This window comes from Lepisosteus platostomus, chromosome 12, assembly GCF_059453375.1.
Source record: "Lepisosteus platostomus isolate fLepPlt1 chromosome 12, fLepPlt1.hap1, whole genome shotgun sequence".
In the NCBI taxonomy this organism is placed as follows: domain Eukaryota; kingdom Metazoa; phylum Chordata; class Actinopteri; order Semionotiformes; family Lepisosteidae; genus Lepisosteus; species Lepisosteus platostomus.
The window spans coordinates 43,289,392-43,311,478 of record NC_142622.1 but is presented as its reverse complement, the minus strand read 5'-3'; the positions used below and the strand labels follow the sequence as shown (position 1 = coordinate 43,311,478).

The 22,087-nt window shown below is 43.0% G+C and overlaps 2 protein-coding genes across 3 annotated transcripts in view; one reads left to right on the top strand and one right to left on the bottom strand.

The window, feature by feature from the left end:
* Window positions 1–196: 196 nt before the first annotated feature.
* gpd1l (glycerol-3-phosphate dehydrogenase 1 like) lies at window positions 197–15,492 on the bottom strand. The gene is made up of 8 exons (XM_088602095.1): window positions 15,298–15,492; window positions 14,290–14,467; window positions 12,079–12,219; window positions 9,880–10,018; window positions 9,057–9,169; window positions 4,310–4,546; window positions 3,355–3,461; window positions 197–1,908 (listed from the first exon to the last, which is right to left on the bottom strand). Exons 1-8 carry the CDS (start codon window positions 15,339–15,341, stop codon window positions 1,812–1,814), a joined length of 1,056 nt encoding a protein of 351 aa, XP_088458221.1. The 5' UTR covers window positions 15,342–15,492; the 3' UTR covers window positions 197–1,811.
* A 1,980-nt stretch (window positions 15,493–17,472) lies between these two features.
* The window catches only part of osbpl10b (oxysterol binding protein-like 10b), a 75,672-nt gene continuing 71,057 nt past the window's right edge, over window positions 17,473–22,087 (top strand). Inside the window, exon 1 of one of the 2 annotated variants that reach the window (XM_088602091.1) lies at window positions 17,473–18,369. In XM_088602091.1, the coding sequence (XP_088458217.1) occupies window positions 18,107–18,369 (263 nt within the window). In that variant the 5' untranslated portion in view covers window positions 17,473–18,106. Of the gene's footprint in view, window positions 18,370–19,557; window positions 19,712–22,087 lie in introns of those variants that run through there. The other variant, XM_088602094.1, reaches the window with a different exon arrangement.

Below are 22,087 nucleotides of genomic sequence, written 5' to 3'. Positions count from 1 at the left end.
CCCTTAAAAGTCTGAAGGAATTAAGATCTGAACTAAATAAAATGCTTCAAAAAATGATCATATCTTGAGCATAAAGATCTGTGCATTGCATTTCAACAATTAATCAGGGCTTACTGTGAACTTTTTTACTTTCATACACCTGAGAAAAACAGAAAAAAATCAATAGAATAAATGAAATACTACCAGACACAATGAGCCATGAAAAACAGAATTACACGAGTATTTATTCCAACAAACATGTTGCACATATAATTTTTAAGTTCAATGAAGGATTTTCCAGAGTCATAAAACAGTGAATAACGTAAGGATGAATTCATACAAAACAGAATTATATCTTACTGATAACAATTCTCCAATTACATATTAATGTCATGTTACATTCCTTAGTATATTCAGAGTCTACTTAAAGACTTTAACGAGCTGCAGACACAAGCTATCAATGTTGTGACTGGTTCAAGTTATTTCACAGAAAACTCTGGTGCTTTTGAAATACATTTTGATAAGGTACACGAAGGAAACAAATCCCTGGTGATGCACGTCTCCTGGAAGCTGGACAGAATGTGCGCCATACAACTGAAAAATAAAGCGTCTTTTTTTCATTTGTCCAATAAAGACAAGGCAAGTAAGGCTTGTTCTTTCAACTAAAGAGCTACACATCTAAAGGAATCTAAAGCTTTCTCATTATGAACTGGAGACCTGAGGGTCTATTGAACAAAGCAATGTCTATAAGTCTTTATTTGCCTTTGAATAAAAGGTTGCCAGGTCAGACTTTTTCACAGTTTCCCATGGTTTTATTCGATAAAAACTGGCCCTCTTTGGGTCTCACTCTTCCCAGCTGTTGATTGAAGGACTAACTTTGCAGTCAAGATCAACAGCTTAGAATTACATTTTACTGCAGCAACTAATCTGAAGTATCATACAATATCCCCCATTTATAGTTTGTCAGAACTTGAATTTTGCAACATATTGTTTAAAAATAATAGATCCTTTCTGCAGATGTTTGTACAGTATGAAATGTAACCTAGGTTTACAAAACGACAACAAAAACCCAGGAATTAGTGTATTGTGAGAAAACAGGCTAGAAAACAGAGCTGTATAATTAATGAAAGAAACTTATTGAAAATCTAATTTCAAAACATCAAACCACTGCCGAAGATCATAAAAAATTGGTTTTCAGAATGTGCATCTTACTCCACACTTTGACTGTTATCCAAAGCCTTACCTTATAATTGATATTATGATTACTTATACTGTAGGTATACTTTAAAAACATCTGAAGAATTGAATTGAAAACCTGAAGAAATCTTTCTTAAAAATACTCTTCCACAAGAGACAATAAAAGGAAATCAGAAAAGAACCCTTGTATTTCACAGTGAAAATTAAACATACACTGAACAGTGTATACTGTATATTTATAAAATGAATTATTAATTTGTAGTTCCAATCCTGTCTGGAAATTGACACATTTCTTCGTCTGCTTCTCTGTATTATCAAATAAGTAAAAAAGCAGCATTTAAAAAAACAATAGTACATTACACTCATTCATAAACCAAAGTTGTACTACTTCATTTACAGTGTAAACAGTATTTTGTAATGCACTCAAAAGTGTACCAGATAAAGAAAAGAAACACAGGATGATTTTTCTTTATAGTTATTTGAAATGTTATGCTTCCCCAGTGCTGAGGTGACAAGCATCTGATTTTATAACTAACCACTCCACCCCATTCACTGCAGCACTGTTCCAGCTAGACACTGGCCAGGCTTATCAGCGTGAGCAGCCCAGCAAGGTGGACGCAGTGCCAGAAACCCGATTAGATGTGCTCTGGGTGGCTCTGCAAGCAGGAAATCATCTCTTGAACTGGCTTCCCTTCGTAACAGATCTGGTAGACAGCCGTGAACAGTGGAAACCTAGAGGCATTGAGGGAAAACAGTGGATCAGAATGATCATTATTATTTGAAACAGCAGATTTACTGTAGTTCACTTGTCTTTCAGGACACTATACCGTCTCCTTCAGATCCAAAGTTCTACATCCTTCAGATAAGCGAGCAGGGCTGAGAGGAGTTTCCTCTGACTGACTTCTTCACATTTATTCAACCCAATCAGTGTGTGAAATCTGCTTAGCGCTGAGAGGAGAAACCAGAATTTACATCCTTTCACCGTAAAAGGGCTGCCTCCAATAAAAGGCTCTCAGCTTAAGTCACTAGGGAGTATCCGTAACCCAACACGACTTTGAGCTGAAAAAACTCCTCGGCCTGTGGCTCATCTTGCCCTTCGGACATTGTGTCAGGGCAGTAAAGCGCTTCGCCGCAGAGTCTGAAAATTGTCTGAAGCTGCAATAGAGCGACTAGCAGATAAAGGATTATTTGTACACTGAACATACAGAGCAAGCATGGGTATGACTTTGGATCGCGCACTGATAAATAACCCAGGCTAGAGGTCAGACTTGACAAGAATACATTAAGTACTCAAACTATGGCTCAGTGTGTGTTGCAGGAGAGAATCCTGCACCCTGCATGTTTTATACCAGCTGAGTAGAGGTTTCACTAGCATGTCAGCATCACTCTTTTATCTGAAATGTCATTTTAATGCATGTCATTACTTTACTTGTTCCTGAGGCAAAGTCCTGTTTTGAACATGATTTATTGTAAGGTGTATCTCAAGCCCACTTCATGAAAATCACACAAGGTGAGTGACTAAAGAATATCCTCTACACTGTAAATGGAAACAAGCGTTCTGTCCTGTGCTGCCAGCGTGCTGTGGTATGCTCTCAGCATACAGCGTTGGGGAAAATGTAGGTAGCAATGAATTCACACTGCAATGAATGAATGTAACAGATAAAGCATGAGCATACCCGTACTCATGTTTTCCAGCCAACGGGAAAACGTAAAATGTTAAACGACATTTAAAAGAGTCTGTGATTGGACTGCTCCCAACACTGCGGAAGGCCAGTATAATCAGTGACCGTCAAGACCACCCCTTGCACAGTTGCAAGGGGTGGTCCAGGTCATGGATTGCAGCTTGTAGTGTTGGTGACTAATAGATGATCAGCTTTAGACACACTTGTATGGACAGATCCAGAGGTGCTAGTAAAAAAAAAATAGTATCTTGAGTCTCATATCCACAAACGTCCTGGTAAGGGGGGAAAAAGCATGCCCTCAGAATCTGGGGAAACAAAGTTCTTTCTGTAGATCAAAATCTTAAAAAAAACTTTACTTTTTCTTCAACAGGGTGCTGATTAAGGGTGCAATTTCCCTCACGGGATCAATAAAGTATCTATCTATCTATTAAGACCGCCTGAGCCCCCGGGGGAATCGGAGGACCCCGCACAGGCCAGGCGGGGGGCAGGTACTCACTTGTCCACCAGGCCCTTCTGCTGGAGGAGGCGGTACACCTCCGCGGAGGTCTGCGGGCCCTGCAGCTTCTGGCCATTCAGCATCTGCACCTCCAGCTCCTCGATGCTCTGCCGGGGAGAGGCAGGCTTCAATCCACACTGACGCCGGCACAGCGGCGGCTCATGCACGGGTTCGACGGACAAGACCTGATCACGCCACTCCAGGTTTTCCACCCTGCATCTTCAGTTCAAAGCTTCTTTTTTCAGCGCTATATCATACCTTTCATAGCAATACAGGGTACTTTGGAGGAGAAGAGGCCCAAGTTGTCTTTTTACCATCTTAAATTCACACTGATCGCCAACTCCAAAAACCCGACCACAAGGTCTCCGCTGTCGCTGACTTCATTTCTTCCTCTGTGCATTCAGATAAGAGGTAAAGGGCTTTGTGGACGACAAGACGCATCAGGGTTAACTACTGGGTTAACTACTGGGGACTAGATGGCTGCTGGAGGGCCTGGTGTCTCCACCCATGTTCTCAGTTACACAGGCGGTCTAATTATTGAACCAGATGCATTACTGTAGAACTTCTAACCAGGCTCTGAGGTGATTTATAGGCAACCCCACCTACAATGTTTTGGATAGATGACCTCAAGAGAATCTATAACATATGTGTAATATAGAATATATTGAGGTTAACTGTTTAATTGACTATTTAGGTTGAAGGAAAAAAAACAACAAAAGGCACGAGGCCCATCAGTTACTGAGCTTGGGAACCCTGGCCTCAAACGACTAACGTTTCAGTAGATCACACGAGAAAACTCAGAAGAGCAGGACAACGCAACACGTCTAAGACGTCTGCAAAGCAGGGCTCATTCCCTGACGGGGCACGAAGCTGCCTCTTCCCGCGCCGCGATCACCAGGTCCCTCTCGGAAGACGAGAAGACGAGCGGTCAGCGAGGCCCGCGGGCCCGGCCTACCTGCCCGGTTCTCGCGAAGGCCTCGGCCACCTTGCGGTTGCGGCCCCCGTAGCAGGTGGTGATGAGGTCGGCCACGCCGCAGCTCTCCAGGAAGGTGGCGGAGGTCACGGCGCCGTCCTTGCTGAAGAGCCTGGCGAAGGCGATCATCTCCATCAGGCCCAGGCGGATCACGGCGGCCTTGGTGTTGTCGCCGCAGCGCAGGCCGTCGCAGAAGCCGGCGCCCACCGCCACGATGTTCTGGGCAGAGGGGCGCAGAGGGGACAGTCAAGCAACCTCACAGCGGCTCCCGGCTCTGCTTCTCAGTTCACACACCTGGCGTACCTGTACTGCCATCAGCTGCTGAAGCCGACACATTGCGAAAAAATATCAGGCCTGTGAACGTACGCTGTGTTGGATCAGTCCAATAAAGTTACTGAGAGCAATGAATGTCAGGTCTGGCAGAAAGAAAGATATGAGATGTGAAAAAAGGGTTAACTGATTTCTTTCTGTACAAAGACTTCTTTCGGTGCAAAAAATTCCATGCTTCCGCACTTTTGAGTAAAGGCAGTGATGGGAGCTAACCGATGAGAGATTCCAAGTGCGAGCTACAGACTTCCTAACGATGGGAAGATGAGACCAGCCATTCAAAGTGTTCAAGGTTTGGAGAATGTCCAAACACAGGTGACCTTCCCCCATTACCATGGCAACAATTTGCATCAGAAACAGCTGAAGTTTGCTTCATAAAACTGGAGCTTTGCACCTATAATCTTTGAACAACAGTACTTATTTGTTTGTTACAACAGTACATACACCTGTGTCTTAGGCTTTCTAGGTTTCCACAGGAGGACGTTCTGTAGCTTCCAAATTCCTAAATCTGTGCACAGACTGCTCCTCAGTTTACACGCCTTTTCCACCTATACTGTTAATCTTACAGCAGCTTTTCATCCTTATGAATAAACATCCAGCTTTGCAGTGAGGAGGTTAAAGCAATTGGTATTCATCTGAGACAGCCGAACTGTCCTTCTCATTTACTTGTTACTTCAGAAGGAACTTCAAGGGAATAAGTGCATAAATCAGTGAGCATTATGAAATCACAGTGCTTCAGAAAAGGAGCTCCATCACTTAAGTAGATTTCTCAGTGGTTATGTATCTGTTTGAAAAGGACAAGCTTGGAGAGCTTTTACTCATTTTACTAAGACTGTGGTTGCCTGCAGAATACTTGAAAAGCATGTCTTCAAGGACATGGAGGCAGCAATTAAGTGCTCAATAGAGTATCAGGTAAGTGCAGCTGGGTGTCCTACTGTTTCTCATTACACTGCCGCAACAAGAAAGAAAATGACACAAGCTCTCTTTTCTTACTTTCAAATCCCATTCTTGTTATTTCAAGCAATAAAGCACCAGACTGACTGTGATCCTGATAAGGCCCGGGTGAGTCCTATCACCTGCGGCCTTAACCCAGACAGTCATGAAAGCACCTCCTCCTCTGTGCCTGTGAGGAACAGAGCAGACGCTGGAGGCACATGAAACAGTGGGAAAAGAATCGGAATGCTTGCAAATTAATATTTTTTCGGCAATTCAGTTTTAACAGTCACAAACGCTGCACCTCTGTCCGTTAGAAACTTTACTATTCATAACATCCCTTAGTTTAATGACTGCTTATAATAAAAATAACATGGAACTGCAGACATAAATATTAGCACTCCATGACTTGGAATCTGAATTGGTAACTGTCAGAATGAATCAGTATTCAATAAACGGAAGTCAAACATAACTGATACAGTAGGTGTCACGCCCTCTGCTGCCAGAGGGCGCTCCTTCTCTGACCTGTCCCTAGTTTCAGGTCTGCTGTCCTTCCTGTCCCTCTCTTTCCCTTGGGCTATATATTTCCGGGTCTTCCACTCTGTCCTCGCTCAGCATTGATGTTCGGATGTCCTGAGACCCGCCTAGCACCAGGGCGCCCCACGTCCGCTCCCTGAGGGCATAGGTTTCTATACGGCATTCCTGAACTCTTTGAACTATGAGCCCGGGCCTTTTTCCCGTCTCGCCGCTACGCATATGGGTCTTTTTCCGCTCTCCTGCTCCCCACGGTTAGTCCCTTTGGACGTCCGTGACAGTAGGTAAGTACAGTTCAATACCAAATCAATAAACAAAATGAGCTGATCAATAGCACTGTCAAATACAGAGTTACTGTACATCCCATTAGTCTGTCTGTGTAAACGCTGAGGGGAGCAGGTAAGGCTCGCTTCCACACTGCTCTGACCTGCCCTGACAACTCACTTGGACAGAGTTTGAGCAGAGGTCTGGCCTGGGGGGGGATTTATCTTCATCTCCCATCCTTTCCAGAGGAAAAAGAAATTCAATTTAAAGAATTCTCCTGGCTCTAGTTAATTCTGTGCTACAGCTCGCTGTTTAAACAAGCAGTTACAGCTTATGGATGTTTCCCCATCATCCTGTTGCTGTTTCCGTAACAGTAATTTTTCATGGTCTGGACGTGGGACACGAACCCACTACCCCGAGATGATGAGTCTCGTGCTCTACCAACAGAGCTAGTCGGGGCCTCCATTTACAGCTTATATCCCCTTGCAAACGTATTCAGTCCCATGCACAGTTTTCACATTTTATGGCTTTAAAGTGTGCTGTCACTCTGAAGAAGCAATTCGCAAAAACAATTACATCTGCTGTTGAGTCTTCTTCATGAGTAAAAGGTATAGAAGAAGTCTGGACCCTGGGTGAGGTTTTCCTCCTTCATCACTGAAGAAAAAGAATCTCTTCCTAAATGGGACTCCATTTGATTTATTTGTGGAAATTCTGATTTCCTGAATTTCACAGGCTAGTGGCATCTCACTACAGTTAGTGATGCACTGTTCAGGATAGGGGAAATGGTCCCATTCATTTTTTAAAATTGGTTTAGAGAGAAGAGATTTAGTCTTAGGTAGGATCCTTTAGTTTAAAAGGGTGAAGGTTACCTCTTTTGCTTTAAGGTGTGTTGCATCTAGATTGCAATGACAGAAATCTGAAATTTCTCTTGAAAACAGGGCTCTGCAAATCATTGACTGTTATTTGCAAATATCTGCAACCATTCCGTGTGGTGTGTTTTTCGTATATACTGCCATAAATATTTGTCAGACTAAGTAAGCCTGCCATCTGGTTATTTTAGCAAGCTCTATTCTCAGGCTCTATTAGCAAGCTGTGCCCGAGAATAATAAACATACGTACTGTGAAAACTTGGTTTTTCTTTAATTAACTTAAGACTTTGCTTGCATATTAAGCTGCTGTCAGGACCTGATTTCTTATAGTGGTTTGACAACTCCTTATCCAACAATTATAATCCACATACTCATTACAACACTAATCTAACTTTACTGTTTTGGAATGTCCTTAAACTGATAACTTGCCTGCATTTTAAGGGCCAAACTCTCAGGCAATATTGAACAAGCACTGTCATGTGTTCTTTATAAAACATCTGGATCTTGTGCTACCTGGAATACTGAACTATAAAGGTAACCATAGTACATGTACAGTAAATTAATCCTTCGCATCTCAGCTGACAGTAATGAAACCAATCAAGTGATGAAAGGAATTAAGGAGATTAGTGAAGTATGACCAATTCTGCTGATAAACTGCTTTAGTGACAAGTTCTTTTTTATGATAATTCGCCAATTACCCACTCTAGTGCACTCAAAATAAATTTAGCATCATGTTCCTTGTCTTTTGCTTCTATCAGAAATTTAGGATTTGCTCAGCACAGGCATGATGACCTGATTACAATCCTTTTCCCCTTTGCATTTTAAGTACAATACATTGCTCTGTAAATCAAATAATTCCATTTTGCATAAAACACCCAAGAGACAATTCAGACACTTCCCGTCCATTAAATAAAAACTGTTTTACGGAATAGCAGTGAAATATAACTCAGATTAAAATATAATACAAAAAAATGCTTACCCATTTCATTGAAAACAAAACTATTTCATTCTGATACAACGACATTTGCTGAAGCAATGTTTTTAAAGCAACAAAGGAATAACTAAGTCTGGCATTTTGCAAGACGGAACGTGCTACCATACCTCACCGTCCCAATTCAAGGACCCTGTCTCCTCTGATGCTACTTGCCCTACGATCTTAAAGCAAATCTGGAGCACAATCACAGGAATGTGCTAAACCAGTGAGCCTGGGTTGTAGATAATACGGTACCGAGCAGAACACTACATGGCCTCAATAAATGTCTCATTATTATAAATCCTTACACTTATACAGCGGTTTTCTGGACACACAGCGCAAAGCGCTTTTCAGGTAATGGGGATCCCCTCCACCCCCACCAGTGTGCAGCCCCACCTGGATTATTAGGAGGTCATGACCAGGATGCCAGGGTAACACCCCTACTCTTTTCGAGAAACACCCTGGGATTTTTAATGACCACAGAGAGTTAGGTCCTCGGTTTTACATCTCATCAGAAGGACGGCGCCTTTTTACAGTATAGTGTCCACATCACTATACTGGGGCATTACTGGAGGGCCCCCTACTGGCCCCACTAACCTCTCTATCAGCAGCAACCTCAGCTTTCCCAGGAGTCTCCCATTAAAAACAGGGGTGACTCATCCACCCAAGCACATTCCCAATTGAGGCCATGGGGAAGCAGGAGTGCAAGTGTTTTGCCAGACAGTGCAGATGTCAGGCTACACTAATTGCTGCAATGACAAGGGCCTCCTGTGTGTGGAGTAGTTTCACAGTGCACAGGAGACTAACGTGATGCAAAGAAATCTGTTACCTTCAGAGCCCCACAAAGCTCCACAGTGTCTGCGTCATCCACCACTGTGATGCGGAAATTAGGTGTCTGCAGGAGCTCTTTGAAGAGGAGGCCGTTCTCCATGTTCTTACTACCTGAAATTAAGAAATGCACCTGTTTTCCCATGATTAATCATCTCAAGGGCGGCCATACACAGCCGATGCACATACTGTAGGCAGTGCAAAAGAATGCATTAACCAAAGACAATTATAAAAAGTATACATGCTGATGAATAAAACATTTTATTCCAGAAAGTGTCACCCTGATCTATTTAATCACTTAACCTCTTCCAACAGCCCTGGGAACCAACTAATGACTTTAATCCTCTTGTGGAAAACTAATTGGTGTTGTCACAGTTTCTGCACAGGCTGTAAAAGTCTTTTGAAAAACCATAAAGCACTCAAACACTTGAGAGCCAGAAGTAACTCCTCCTGTATTGTAGTTTTCATTCACTTCCTACAGATGAAGTGGAAAAACAATGACAATAAATGACAATAAGGATTTGATATCGTTCTGCACAGTGCCAAGCTGAAAGATTGTTTTTCTTGGGTGAATCTGAAGTTAAAAGATTCCCAGAAAGCAAAAGAATTATAACCAGGAATGTCTTGCTCTTTGGCTTATCACATTTGGAGAAAAAATACTTTATTTTTACCTAATACTACATATTCACAAACTGGTCCATTATTTTACTACATAAGGATTCTCACAGTTCAGTGAACATTAATCAAAAATACACAAAAACTCTCTATTGTCTTTTACAATGCTGTGTTTTTGTACAGAAAAAAGGCTGTAGTAACTGCATTACCTATTGTGGTTTCACAGAATTTTTCTGCTGCCACTTCGTTGGCGATGTTGGCTCCCATCAAGACACTAACGTCAATGCCCATTTTCTCTCGGATGATGTCAGATATCAATTTGAGTCCTTCTGGGCCTTCGTCTATGCCCTGTGCACAGAATTGAAAGATGCAAATCAAGTAATTGCTATCGATGACCGAGGGAGCAAGCTTTGCATGCCAAAAAGAAGTTTTGTACTCCAGATTTTAAGATGCAGGAAACACAAAAAAACGACAAAAAACACCACAACTCAGCTCTAAAGTATCTTTCAGAACCTTTTCAAGCTTCTAGGCTTCAAGATTCTTGAAGTAAAGAAGCTTTACGATTCTTGAAGTAAAAAAAACAGTTCTCCAGATATTACTCAAAAAAACAAAAAGCAGGATACAGTATAATCAACCTTGACACCATTTTTTTTAAATTGACTCGCGTAATACAGCAGCACTTGTGCCACAGAGAGAATCGAGTAGAGAATCGGACCATTGCTTCTGTAGTTGAATTAAAGGTTGAATTTAAGGAGGTCAGATTTACATAAGACCAGAGCAAAGTTTATTCAGCACCCTAGGTTTGATACCCCTACTCTTATGATCTGTACCACAGGATGTTTCCCAAGAAAGTAGCCAGGTCATCTGTTAAACATGTCTGAAGGCATCTGAAGGATTGTATTTCCTACAGCACAGGGCCCCTGTCACCACAATGTCTCAAAACTTTAAATTCAGAGAGAAATGTGTCCACCAACACCACTTTCAGCCAGATACATGCTTTCTCTTAAGGCCTCCAGTCCAATTGCTGCCTAGCCTAGCCATGATTAGCTGCTAAGATCTGATGAGAATTAGCTAAAAGATGGTAACCCTGCAGTTTATCAGTTATCAGCACACTGAATAGCTCTTGATGTTAAACACTATTGTTTTAGGTTTTAAAACTCCACATGGAAAAAAAAAATATTTAAAAAAAGAAGACTTAAGGGGAAAAAATCTAAAACTTCATCTATGAAAGATTCCAAACACACTAGAATTTTAAAATGTACTGACCTGTTCTGAAGTTTTAAAAGATAAAGTATTTCTGTAATCATCCTTCATGTACAGTATGGCAGCTTCATCAGCAAAGTTTTTTTTTTACAGTACTTTACACTCACCACATCAGAATTATAATCCTTTATGTCCTTGCAAAATAATTTCTCTCCAGCGAAAACAAATAAGAAATCGAAATAGCATTTAATAGCATCAAATAAAAATTTAATCGTAAAGCATTTAGTATTTTAATTAGATAAGATAACAGGAAAATGAAACTTGCTTGCGTCGTCCAAAACTGCTGGGAGGTTAAGCAGAAGATTTAAGATTGCAAGTGTCGATGCTCACAGCGGAGTGTGTGTCAGGGGATCGAGGAGGAGATTGGAAGATGAATGTCAATGAAAGGACACAGAACCCTTCACCACTGCGCACATACTTGTCTCGCCATTAGACACTTACTTCAGCTTCACACGGGTTGGTATGATTTTTCAGTGGTAGCCAGTCCACTTGAAAATTAATTTAAACAACATCAAAATGTTAAGTACGCTTAATGGTCATGAGTGTGCTGAATAAAGACAGAAAACAGAACGAACCCTGTCACTGCAGCTTTTTAAAGGACGCGGATTATTCCAAGCACACATACTGTAGCTAGGCCTGGGCTTGTTTCACCTTAGTGTTAAAAAGAAATGATGCATTAAGGAGAAACTCAAAGCCCGTGTCATGTTGTTCGGAGTCTTTTCTTGTCACACCTCTTTATTTAACACTGCTGCAATAAAGCTTTCCTGTCTGCCAACGTGAGGGAAGTCCTTAACTGCCATGTCTCTGGTCACCGAATGTGACCCAGTGTTTCTTTAAAGCCCTTCAAAGTGGCGGCTCTATAAAGAAAGGAAAGTGTAATTCAACTCATTTACAAATCTGTCTGGAAGACTGCCCACAGAAACCTGGACTGAGGCCATCATTCTGCAAACTTCAGTGTCCTGCTCATTCTACTGAGCCTTGTAAAGCGCTCCAGCATTTTATGACACAGGATATTGTTATCTTCTCCTTCCCTAAGTAATGTGCTCACTTCATTCTGTGCTGTTCTTGGACTCTTGCTTTTATATTTGATGGATGCAGGGGAGAGTGGCACAACTGGCGATTTAGGCAGCGGCACAACACCTCACCTTTATCAAGGAGATGCCACGCGCCTTCTGAGACACACAGCCCACCATCTCGTCACAGAGCCTCCTGATGAACTGGTGTGGAACCACAAACACGAGGAGGTCGGCGTTCTGCGCAGCATCCTGCAGGTTGGGCACGGCGACCTGGGAATAGGAAAGCCGAGCAACAGCAGCTGAGGACAGGCAGACACACCTGCACGGGCAGACACACTTGCACAAAAAGCTATCAAGCTCTGTTGAGAATATAGGTGTTCCTGAACAGTCATTGAGCCCACTTCCTCTGTTACAGTCTTTTAAAATATAATTAGGACCATATGTATAAAGGAAGACATAGTGATCATGGGAGATTCAATTTCCCACACTTAGATTGGGGAAACCAGGAAAACTGGTATGGCTATCAACAGCCGAAAATAAAATTAAGACAGCTGCTTTCGTACTCTGTCTGGGAGTAAATGTCTAGTGTAGGTTGATCTAGCCTTACTAAACACAAGTGAGGAATACAGTGGTGAGAGAACCATTACCAGTGGCCAAAACGGTTTTAACCAACGAAAAAAAAAATTAAGGAGAGGAAAGGCAATTATTAAAAAATATCAAAACGAATGAGTCGAGGAAATTATATATAATGAAATGTAAGCACCAGTGAAAAGAAATTAGATAGGGGAGAGGAGACAGAAAAATGAAAATAATAGTGAAAATAAAAAAAAAGGTTTCCAGTAATATAACTGCAAAAGAACTGAGAAAAAATAAAGGGAATATTTTTGGCAATGAAATGGAAATGGCTGATCTTTTAAATTAACAAAGTATTTCACTCAGGTCTTTACAAAAGACGAAATAGACAGGCCTAAGGCAACTGAAGGAGAGAAGAGTATATTATATAATAGCAAACTTGTTATAGGTACTAGAAGCACTTAAGGTAAACAAATCTCTAGGGTCTGATGGCATTGTACTTAAGGAAACAAGAGATGTTATCTATAGTCCATTAACAAAAGACTTCCAACAGTTACTCAAGGCAAGTGATACGCTTCGACTGGAAAAGAGATGACGTTGCACCTGTCAATAAAGGGGTGTCAAACGTGAACTAAGTGATTATACGTCTATAATGTGGACTTCTATTACATGTACGTTTACAGAAAATAAGAATTACAACTAAACTAATCACCTGTGTAGCAATATTAATTTAAGGGGAAGTTAACATGGATTTCAAAAGGACAGGCCTTGCTCACCTGTTTTAAATTCTTTAATCAAGTAAAAAGTAATGGTTGGATATGGAGCATACGATATACAGCAGGCTAGATTTTCAGAGCATTTGAGAACACTGATCAAATGAAAAGACTTCCATTCTCAAACTGCAGGCAGTAAGGCACGCAAAGTAACATATTTCGATCTTATTGAAAGATGGCAAACAGAAAACAGTGAAAACAAAGCGTGAATACTCAAATTGGCATGATGATGTAAGTAGTGGAGCTCCACGTTGATCTGAACTGAGGCTCCTGCTCTTTTTCATTTAGATCAGCAATCAGATTAGGGTATACAGTAAGCAGCAAACTAGACAAACCTCCAAAATTATACCAACAAAAAGGAGGATGAACAACTACAAATGAGTACTGCATTTAGCATGACACATTACATACTGTATCAGAAGGGGAAACAGGAAGCTTGAAGAAACTACTAATGAAAAAGCCTTGCTTGTTTATGTTGCAGCATGATTTTTATTTTCTTGACTCTGGGAGGGAAGCACTTAAAAGCACCATTAGGATATATACATCGCAAAACTGCCGACTTTTAAAACAGGGAATGTTGCACTTAAAGTGTGCAATCGTCAGACCTCACCCAGGACGCTTCGGACCGTGGAAAGCCGTGACTGGGGAGGGGCGGGGCGGCTCGACAAGAAGACACTGCACGTGCTTGATCGGCCCTGTCAGTTCTGACTCGATTCTGACGGAAAACCCAGGGCAAGAACTGAAAGGTGCTGTCCAGCAGCGATCCTCCGACCGCCTCGACGAGCCAAGGGCGGCTTAATTAAGGGTAAGGGCTCTGCGAGCTTTATTAATCAAGAGCTCAGTTGTATCATAAACAGGGGGCACTCCAAATCTGGGAAACACTGCCTGGAATGACACACGGAATGGTGTCTAGACATTAACTCCCATGTTTTCCATCTACTCATATACTCTGCTGAGTATATGCAGCAGAGGGGAGTCCTGTAGTCTCTCTTACCACATTCTCAGGAAGCTTGTACCCAGGCAGGTACTTCACATTCTCATGGTCTGTGTTGATGATGTCTGTGAGATTCCTGCCGCTAATATCCTCCTCGAAGACCCACATGTGGACTGTGGCGGCAAACTTCTGCACTTTCTGCACATTCTGGCCTATAATCCTCGCAATGGCCGAGCCCCTGGAGATAACACAGTAGAGAGATCGTCATCTGTAACCCAGCTCCGTCAACGGTAGTATTATAATACAGCAAAGGGACTGTAGGACTTTCGAAAACACACTGCGTCTGTGATCCTGCTCCAAGGGGAGGGGTACTGCTCCACAAAGCTACACAGTACAAAAGGCTGCAGGGTAGCAGCAGTTTATGGGCAACAAGGTGTTCAGACTTTGCAAAGTTGTGGGTCTGTCTGGTCCAGAAGAAAAGGGTAAAAAAAAAGAATAATGCATTAGGGATTTAACTGATATTTCATTACGTTTGTTTCTAGTTTCAGTAGCTTCAGCTGTGCCAGATGACCTAAAATCACTGGAAGCTAAAAGGAGACCACTGAACTCTTAAAAGAGGCTGGAGATATAGGACTAAAAATGGAATCGAGTTGCAACTCCAGCTCGGGACAGATGTCACCTTGAGACTTCACTGTACAAACACAAAAAAGAAGACCACTCCCACAGGCTGCACACAAGTTGCTTTACCACGGAAAATCGCACGGTAAACTCGTGGACCCGTGTTGTAAAAACGGTTTTCCTCACACGTGGGATTAGGGAGGCTATGACACGCAAACAAAAAGCTGCTTACCAGTTCGTCTATAAATCAGCGCGCAACATTTTAGTTTCATATCGTTAGGTGCTGCGCTTCAGCATACGTTTAGTCAGCTACACCCATTTACAAAATAGAAGATCGCCTTTTTTTTTCTTTCTTCAGATGGGGTTTAGCCATGGTATACCCCAATACCGAGCTCCAAAGGTTATTTATAAAATGAGTACGACGCTAATCAGGTTGTAACAGGCACTTACCAATTTCCTGACCCTACAATGCAGACTTTTAGAGGTGCAGTCATCGTAGATAGCACAAAACTAAATACGGGTTAAGGGTTTTACAATATTGTCTAATGGTATAGACAAAGGAGCCCGTTATTTTCTGTGCTGATAGTACAGTACAAAGGCGTGTGCAATGTTACTCCAATGACAGCACTGGAGACCGCTGTATTATACGTCATCATAAAGTTGGGTTTCTGGTGCGTTGTGGGAAATGTAGTTGTTTTCTTTGAAAACCGCCGTCGAAAAGGATCATCTAAGTCAGGGGGTCATCCCAAAACTCAGAAAAGGACAGACAAGCTTTCACCGTTAATACTTTAAAGCCCAGAGTCACTTCAAGGTAGAAGTTAAAGCCTCTTCCTAAAGACCAGGAACAATAGCACGATGCCTCTGTGCAGCGCCCTAGTCCTGTTCTTTATCGCAGCTATGTGACATGTACAATACCCCCCAGATACCTGCTTTGCCTGGTGTTTCCTACAATTCCCCCAGCCGTTTGTACTCACAAATAGCAGCTCCCTAACTTTTTTCATGGTTCTAAACATAATCCCCGCTTCACTGCCTTAACATACAATCTTAGCTTTTTAAATAATTTAAATCTTTTTAATAATATAGTTTGCAAGATGTTTTATTTTCCACAGGCGGACTGTCTGTAGTGAACCTCTACGTAGTAGAGTTTTTATTCGTTCTCGCCTATCAGTCAGGTATTTGGTCTAATTATTAAACTAACAGCATGATTGCAATGCTTCTAACCTGGCTCCAAGGTGTTCTGTACTGTAGGTGTTCCTTTATTGAACTGGACGTTTTCATTAAGCAGTTGCAAAGGAAAACTGTATACAAGATCACTTAATTGCCCATATACAATTTCTTATATTAGGAATTTGTCTTTTTCACATGCCCCAACCTGCTCTCCGTGAGACACACAGACAGGGAGAGAAGCTTGGTGGACAGTACGTCCACCCATCCGTTTTCTCCACCAGTTTATCCAGTACAGGGTCACATGCGAGACCAGAGCCTATCCTGGCGTCCCGTCCAAGGCGTACCCTGCCTTGCACCCACTGCCTGCCGGGATAGACCCCAACCCCCCCGCAGCCCTGTATTGGATAAAACAGATACAAAAAGGACGGATTATTTTATAAACAATGATCATTTCTTGGTGGTGTATTCCATTTTCTATTAAAAAAAGTCATTTTACGTTAGTGGAGATTTACTAAAGGCTACCAGCAGACGCCTGCAGACGCTTTAAAACAAAACACAACTCCGGTGCGAGCTTCTAGTTGAGATTAAACAGCTCTGGTAGCGAATGAACCGTGTCACAGGCACTCAGAGAGTTTATGTAAAGGGTGTACTAAATGATCGAAGTCTACAAGATAGCAGAGTCGACCACGCCGTGCTCTTTGGTGTTGTGTTGCCACGGACAGATTGATTTCCCAGGTATGTCAAACAGAATCTGGACTACACGGTGTGAAGTACTACTGTTTGCAAATAGAAACGCAGTGTGCTGTGCTCAGTATGCGTGTGTGCTGTCAGTAATACTAATTATACTGGAATGAACAGTAGACACTAGGCACTGAAAGCAAAGGACATAACTGTACAAAGTAACGTCCTGTCTACTGCCTCCAATCCGGACAGATCTGCTAAGCAATTAGTGCAGGGTTTAAAAAAAGACAGAACTGCGTCTCCTCCTACAGACTGTACTCAGATGTTTGTTAGAAAAGGTGAAAGTTCCCGTGATCTGGACAAAATACAGCAGGCTTTTCTCACGGTGTAACCCGTCGAATCATACCGGAACATTTCTATAAAAAAATGTCTGTCGGCACAATGCATAAAAGCTTTGTTTCTTGCGAAAGTTTATTAACAAAAAAAAAAGCAAACCACAAACAATATTGCGAGTGGCTTTCTACACGAACAAAAACAAACATAAGACAGGTTACAAAGAAGAAGCAGCCGCTAATGTGTAGCTAAGGGGTCTCATGAAGTTGTTGGCAGAGAGAAGCACAGTGCGTGCTTCGACAACACCACAGGATTGCTTGTCTGTCTCAAATTCCCACAAACCACTCAGCACGAAACAAACAAACAAACAAACAAACAAACAAACAAACAAACAAACAAACAAACAAACAAAAACCCCAACAACTACTCCTGTTATCACTTCTAAAATGCACTGGCCCCGTAGTTTAAGCCGTGTCCTCTGGGTGGGGTTTTTGTGCCAAGAATCAAAGAAAATGCATTTCCAAACCAGCGGGGTGCCAGAAGTTCCGACCAACAACGAGACAGCTGTAGTTTGGGGGGGAAAAAACAACAACAACAACAACAACAAACACAAATAGAGAACCGTGCCCGACCGGTACAGCGGCCCTGCAGCTGGGCACGGCTCGGGCGTGCTAGCCCGGCATTGCGCTGGTGGTTTTCCAGGGGTTTGCTCCGCTCTGCGCGATGATGTTATTTGCTCGCTGGAGCGGAGTGTAATATCCGGGTTGGCGGATAAGCGGAGGGAGTGACCCTACGGTGATTTCCAAGAGACGAGAGAAAAAAAAACCACACACACACGCTACCAGAGCGCAGCACAGTGCCACAGCTGCAGCGGCCGGAGGAGACTATGGGGCAATGACTGACTGGGGCGAGTGGCCGGGACAGACAGACACCCAGCCAGACCGATATGGATCCTGCATCTTTGAAGTTCCCTCTGTGATTCCAGAAAGAGGGAGAGAGAGAGAGAGAGAGGGGCGTGTTTTTCTCCCCCCTCCAATGCCGATGAAATATTAAAACAGTGCGAAGAATTGTCGCCAGAATGGAGAAGGCGTTGAGCGACTCGCATCCCGGGACCCACAAAACGAGTTCGGGCTCCTCGTCTTCCTCGGACCGGGGCAGCGCCGCCAGGAAGGCGGGCAGGAGCGGCTCCCACAGCCCGGGATCGGGGTCGGGGTCGGCTGGCAGCCCGGCGGGGTGCGGGGGCAGCCGGGCAGGAGTGCCGGGGAACAGCGCCGGGCTGCCGCAGCAGCTGGAAGGGGTGTTGAGCAAATACACCAACCTCCTCCAGGGCTGGCAGAACAGGTAAGGCGGCGGACGCGGCGCGGTGCACGGTCTCGGTCAAGTTTCCGTCCTCGGCGGCGTACCGTCTGGTTGTGCACGGCGCATTTCTTTTGAGAACCGTGGCTTTATTTCACGTTTTACGTCGAGAAGCCCTCATTATCTGTTGGTTCTGTCGTTCCTCTGCTACGGGGGTATCGGATTTCCAGCGGTGGTTTCCCGCAGATTTCGGTTTTTAAAGATCGGCTTGAACCCCCCCCCACTTCGCATCTCATGCTCCGAGATGGAAAAACTCCCATTTCCCCTACCCAGCTGAATCCGCTGGCAGCACTGATGTATAGTTTTAATGAGTTGGTTACACATCACAGAGAACTGAGCGTTCACGGACACTTCGGAGTCACATGTCAACATTTAAAAAAAAAATTGCAGTGCCACGTTCGCACAGTATCGATATCCGAGGCATCAAGGTTAAAATACTGCGATAATGTCCGAACAGCGCGTTTAGGCACAACAAGAGCAGAGCGCAGATAACCTTAGCCATCACCTTTGTATGCACTACATCTGAGCTGAAGTCATAAACCACTCAGTGTTACAGTTGGGTTCCTGGATAAACAGCTGTAATTGTGCCTGGCGCGGCTATTTTGTAGTCTCCTTATGCTACATTTTGTTTATTTAACAGCACATTTAGAGTGTAATACTCGCAGCACTATCCTAATGACCGTGCTTTAAGGTAAAGGGAACAGGGAAAGGGGCCCACATGTTTCATGAGATTGTGATTAACCAGGTGGCAGATTGCTTTAAGAAGGGAGTAACACATATGGGGCAACGTGCGACATTGTGAGTCAGGGTATTTTATGGGATGCACACGGGAGGAAAACAAAAAGTTGGCTGCGAGCAATTATTATTTCATGTGCAGATTTAATTCGTTAGGTTTTTATTAGATTAGGGTCTGGTTTGTAACGAATAGTGCCGGAGACCGAGGGACGTTCAACCCGATGTTTTACAACTGCCCCTCGAAGTGAGACTTTTTTTTGAAGTATGTCATTGCTTTGTCAGTGAGTGGATGAGGAGCAGAGCTTTTTTTTTACCTAGGCGTTTCTGTGTTAGCCCGTGCTTAGTGTGTAGGTATGGCATAAAGCTGAGAGCCAACAGAAAATGTGTTTAGTTGCAGGACACGTAAAATATACCGGGGGTGAGGCTGTGCGGGACCTGTCGTGTGATGTTTGTGGTGGTATAAAGTCACTTTCCTGTTTTTTTAAAGCACACAGCAGCAGGGCTGACGACGGCTAATCAAACCGCGGTTGACTAGCTGGGGTGCCGGGTCAGGTGGCTGAAGCGCAGGGCAGTCTGGTCGTGCATTTTGGGGGTGAGGCGAAAGTCTTTTCGTTTGTTGTTGGCTCGCTTGAGTAAGCCACGTGTCTTTGGCACAGAGAGCCGTCGCTGTAGCCGACTTGACTGTGACCGGGGAAGCCCAGGGCAGCTTATACAGAAAACCTCGTTTATCGAAAACACGACGGCAGGGCAGTACTCTGAGAGCGCATGTGATAGTCAATACAACTGCTGGTGTTATGGGATGATTTGGCAGGTTTAACCTTGCACTTCGCTTACCGTAAGTCAGTGTTATTTTCTCAGGGTAAAGCTTGGAATTGTTGCTTTTTAAACTTCTCCCGCAGTTCCTCTGTAACCTTTTTGTGGGGGTCGCCCACAGTGTTTTCTAAGCTGGGCTAGACTTCAGCTGCACCATCTCTTTGGGGAATGATGTGGTAAACTCTGATTTCCATGAAGCTGTTGGAGGCATAGAGGGGGCAAGTACTTACCTGAAAACAACGGTCATGTTGGTGATTCACAGGCATTACTCTGGGGATGAATGAATTGCAGTGCTGTGTTCTCCCAAATGCTTTTGTCCAGTTCATATGGTCTCTTATTAGTCTGAGGTTTGTGATGTATCTAGTTACGCTAACAGGACAGACAATAAACACTGTTAACCTAACTCTCTACTTAAAAAGAATTGATCATTGAAGCACTGGTGACCTCACTGCCCCACTGTTGGGATCGTGATGCATTGGGGACATACAGTCTTCATGATTTGATCAGTTGATTGCGAGACAGTAAGAATAGCTGGTATGGCCAACAATACCATGGAGTAAAAAATTGAGCCTTGAGAGATTTGACAAAAGTAAGGGATAGGAACAACCTTTGTTACTTCAAATGGATTGTCGTAATAAATTCAGAGTGCTCATTCCCAGTAAAAAAAAACGTTTAAAATGTTTGTAGAAGTGGTCTGAATTCAGTCCAGTACTCTGCTCCCATTTTAGAGTCCAGCTTCTTTCTTAAAGACCCCTTTAAGAAACTCTTTAAAAACTACCTGTATTGATGGTGCAGGCAACAGCTGTTTCTTCAATGGGAGTTTGTCTGTTCTCTCTTGATGTAAGGCTCAGGGAGAGAATGGATAAATCACCACGTGCTCTTTGATAGTTTATGTTAAGTAGTATGGCTATTAAGAAAAATCACAAATGCTTTCCCGTGCAGAAAACTTGTTCTAAAAGTCTATGCAAAATGTACAGGAACAATATGAAGTCTACAGACAAGGAAAAATGAGAGAACCCTTGCTGTAATTTGGCATGGTAACCAATCTGACTTTGGTTTCTGTGGCAATTGTGCTAACAAGGGATGAAACATGAAGAGCAGTTTAGTTTTAATTGCCTCTAGGTATTTAGAGAGCATGACAATTATTTATGTTTATACTGTATAATGCTGCATTCTTCATTGAATGCTCTACTGTTTGTTCTGGATCTTGCAAGCGCTTGTGGCCTTTAGAGAATACAAGACTGTAGAAGTATAACCAAGATTTTTCTTTAAAATATCCTTGGTCGGAGCCAAAGAATAATCTGATGTGCCGATTGCACTGTGGATGTGCTGGAAGGTGTTCATATCGAGCAGTTGTAAATGAAGGCTATGACTGTTCTATCTCTGAGGCTGTGTCTGAAGGAGCTTCTATTTTGCAGGAGGACAGAGCTGTGACCTGCTCTGTACTATTGTTAGAAAAATAATTCTCCAACTACAGGTGGTGCTTTGATAAGTGCATTGTGTGAACCAGTCGATTGTGCCTTTAATGTCACTATTGTTAAGATAACGACAGTATTTATCACCAAATATTTAGCCGATAGCAGTCTTGAAGTATTTTTAGCTTTGTCCTCTGTTCTGACATGGTCCTGTTTGCTCTGAAAACCAATAAAATAAACCAGTGAATGCCTTTGAGTCGATAATACATCACTTTACAGTTGCATTATACATGCATTGTTTTTCTTCTTGCCTCAGAGGCATTAGGATTTTATGTTTCTCTGCATTATCCATTATCCTGTGAGCAGTGTACTTTTTAATTCCTTCGTCTCTGTGTCGTAATTTCCACACCTCGCTTTCTGTGATTTACAAGGGCTTACAAGGGATAATTTCAGCTCTGAACAGTCAAAGGACGTTTTAATATGGAAAGAAATGCAGTTTTAAAACTCGCCATTTGAGCATTTTTTTGCGGTGAAGTCTGAAGCAGAGATTTACATTATTTGGGGGTCTTTTGAGTCTTGAACGGAGGGGAACTGATAAAAGTTTTAAACATCCCCCATGGCGCTGACAGTCAGCCCAGTGGGTTTCTACACAATGGGGAACCCGAACAGCAGAATACCCACCAGAGGGCGCAACACCGAGAAACCCGAGGCCCTTCTTTACCCAAAGGGTGGTGGGTGTG

Excerpts from the sequence above, each read along its gene's own strand:
- gpd1l (XM_088602095.1), bottom strand. The coding sequence starts at position 15,341 with ATGACTGCACCTCTAAAAGTCTGCATTGTAGGGTCAGGAAATTG. Across the intron at positions 3,462-4,309 it reads CCTTCGCGAGAACCGGGCAG|AGCATCGAGGAGCTGGAGGT; the intron begins GTAGGCCGGGCC and ends TCTCCCCGGCAG. Across the intron at positions 1,909-3,354 it reads CAGAAGGGCCTGGTGGACAA|GTTTCCACTGTTCACGGCTG; the intron begins GTGAGTACCTGC and ends CAATGCCTCTAG.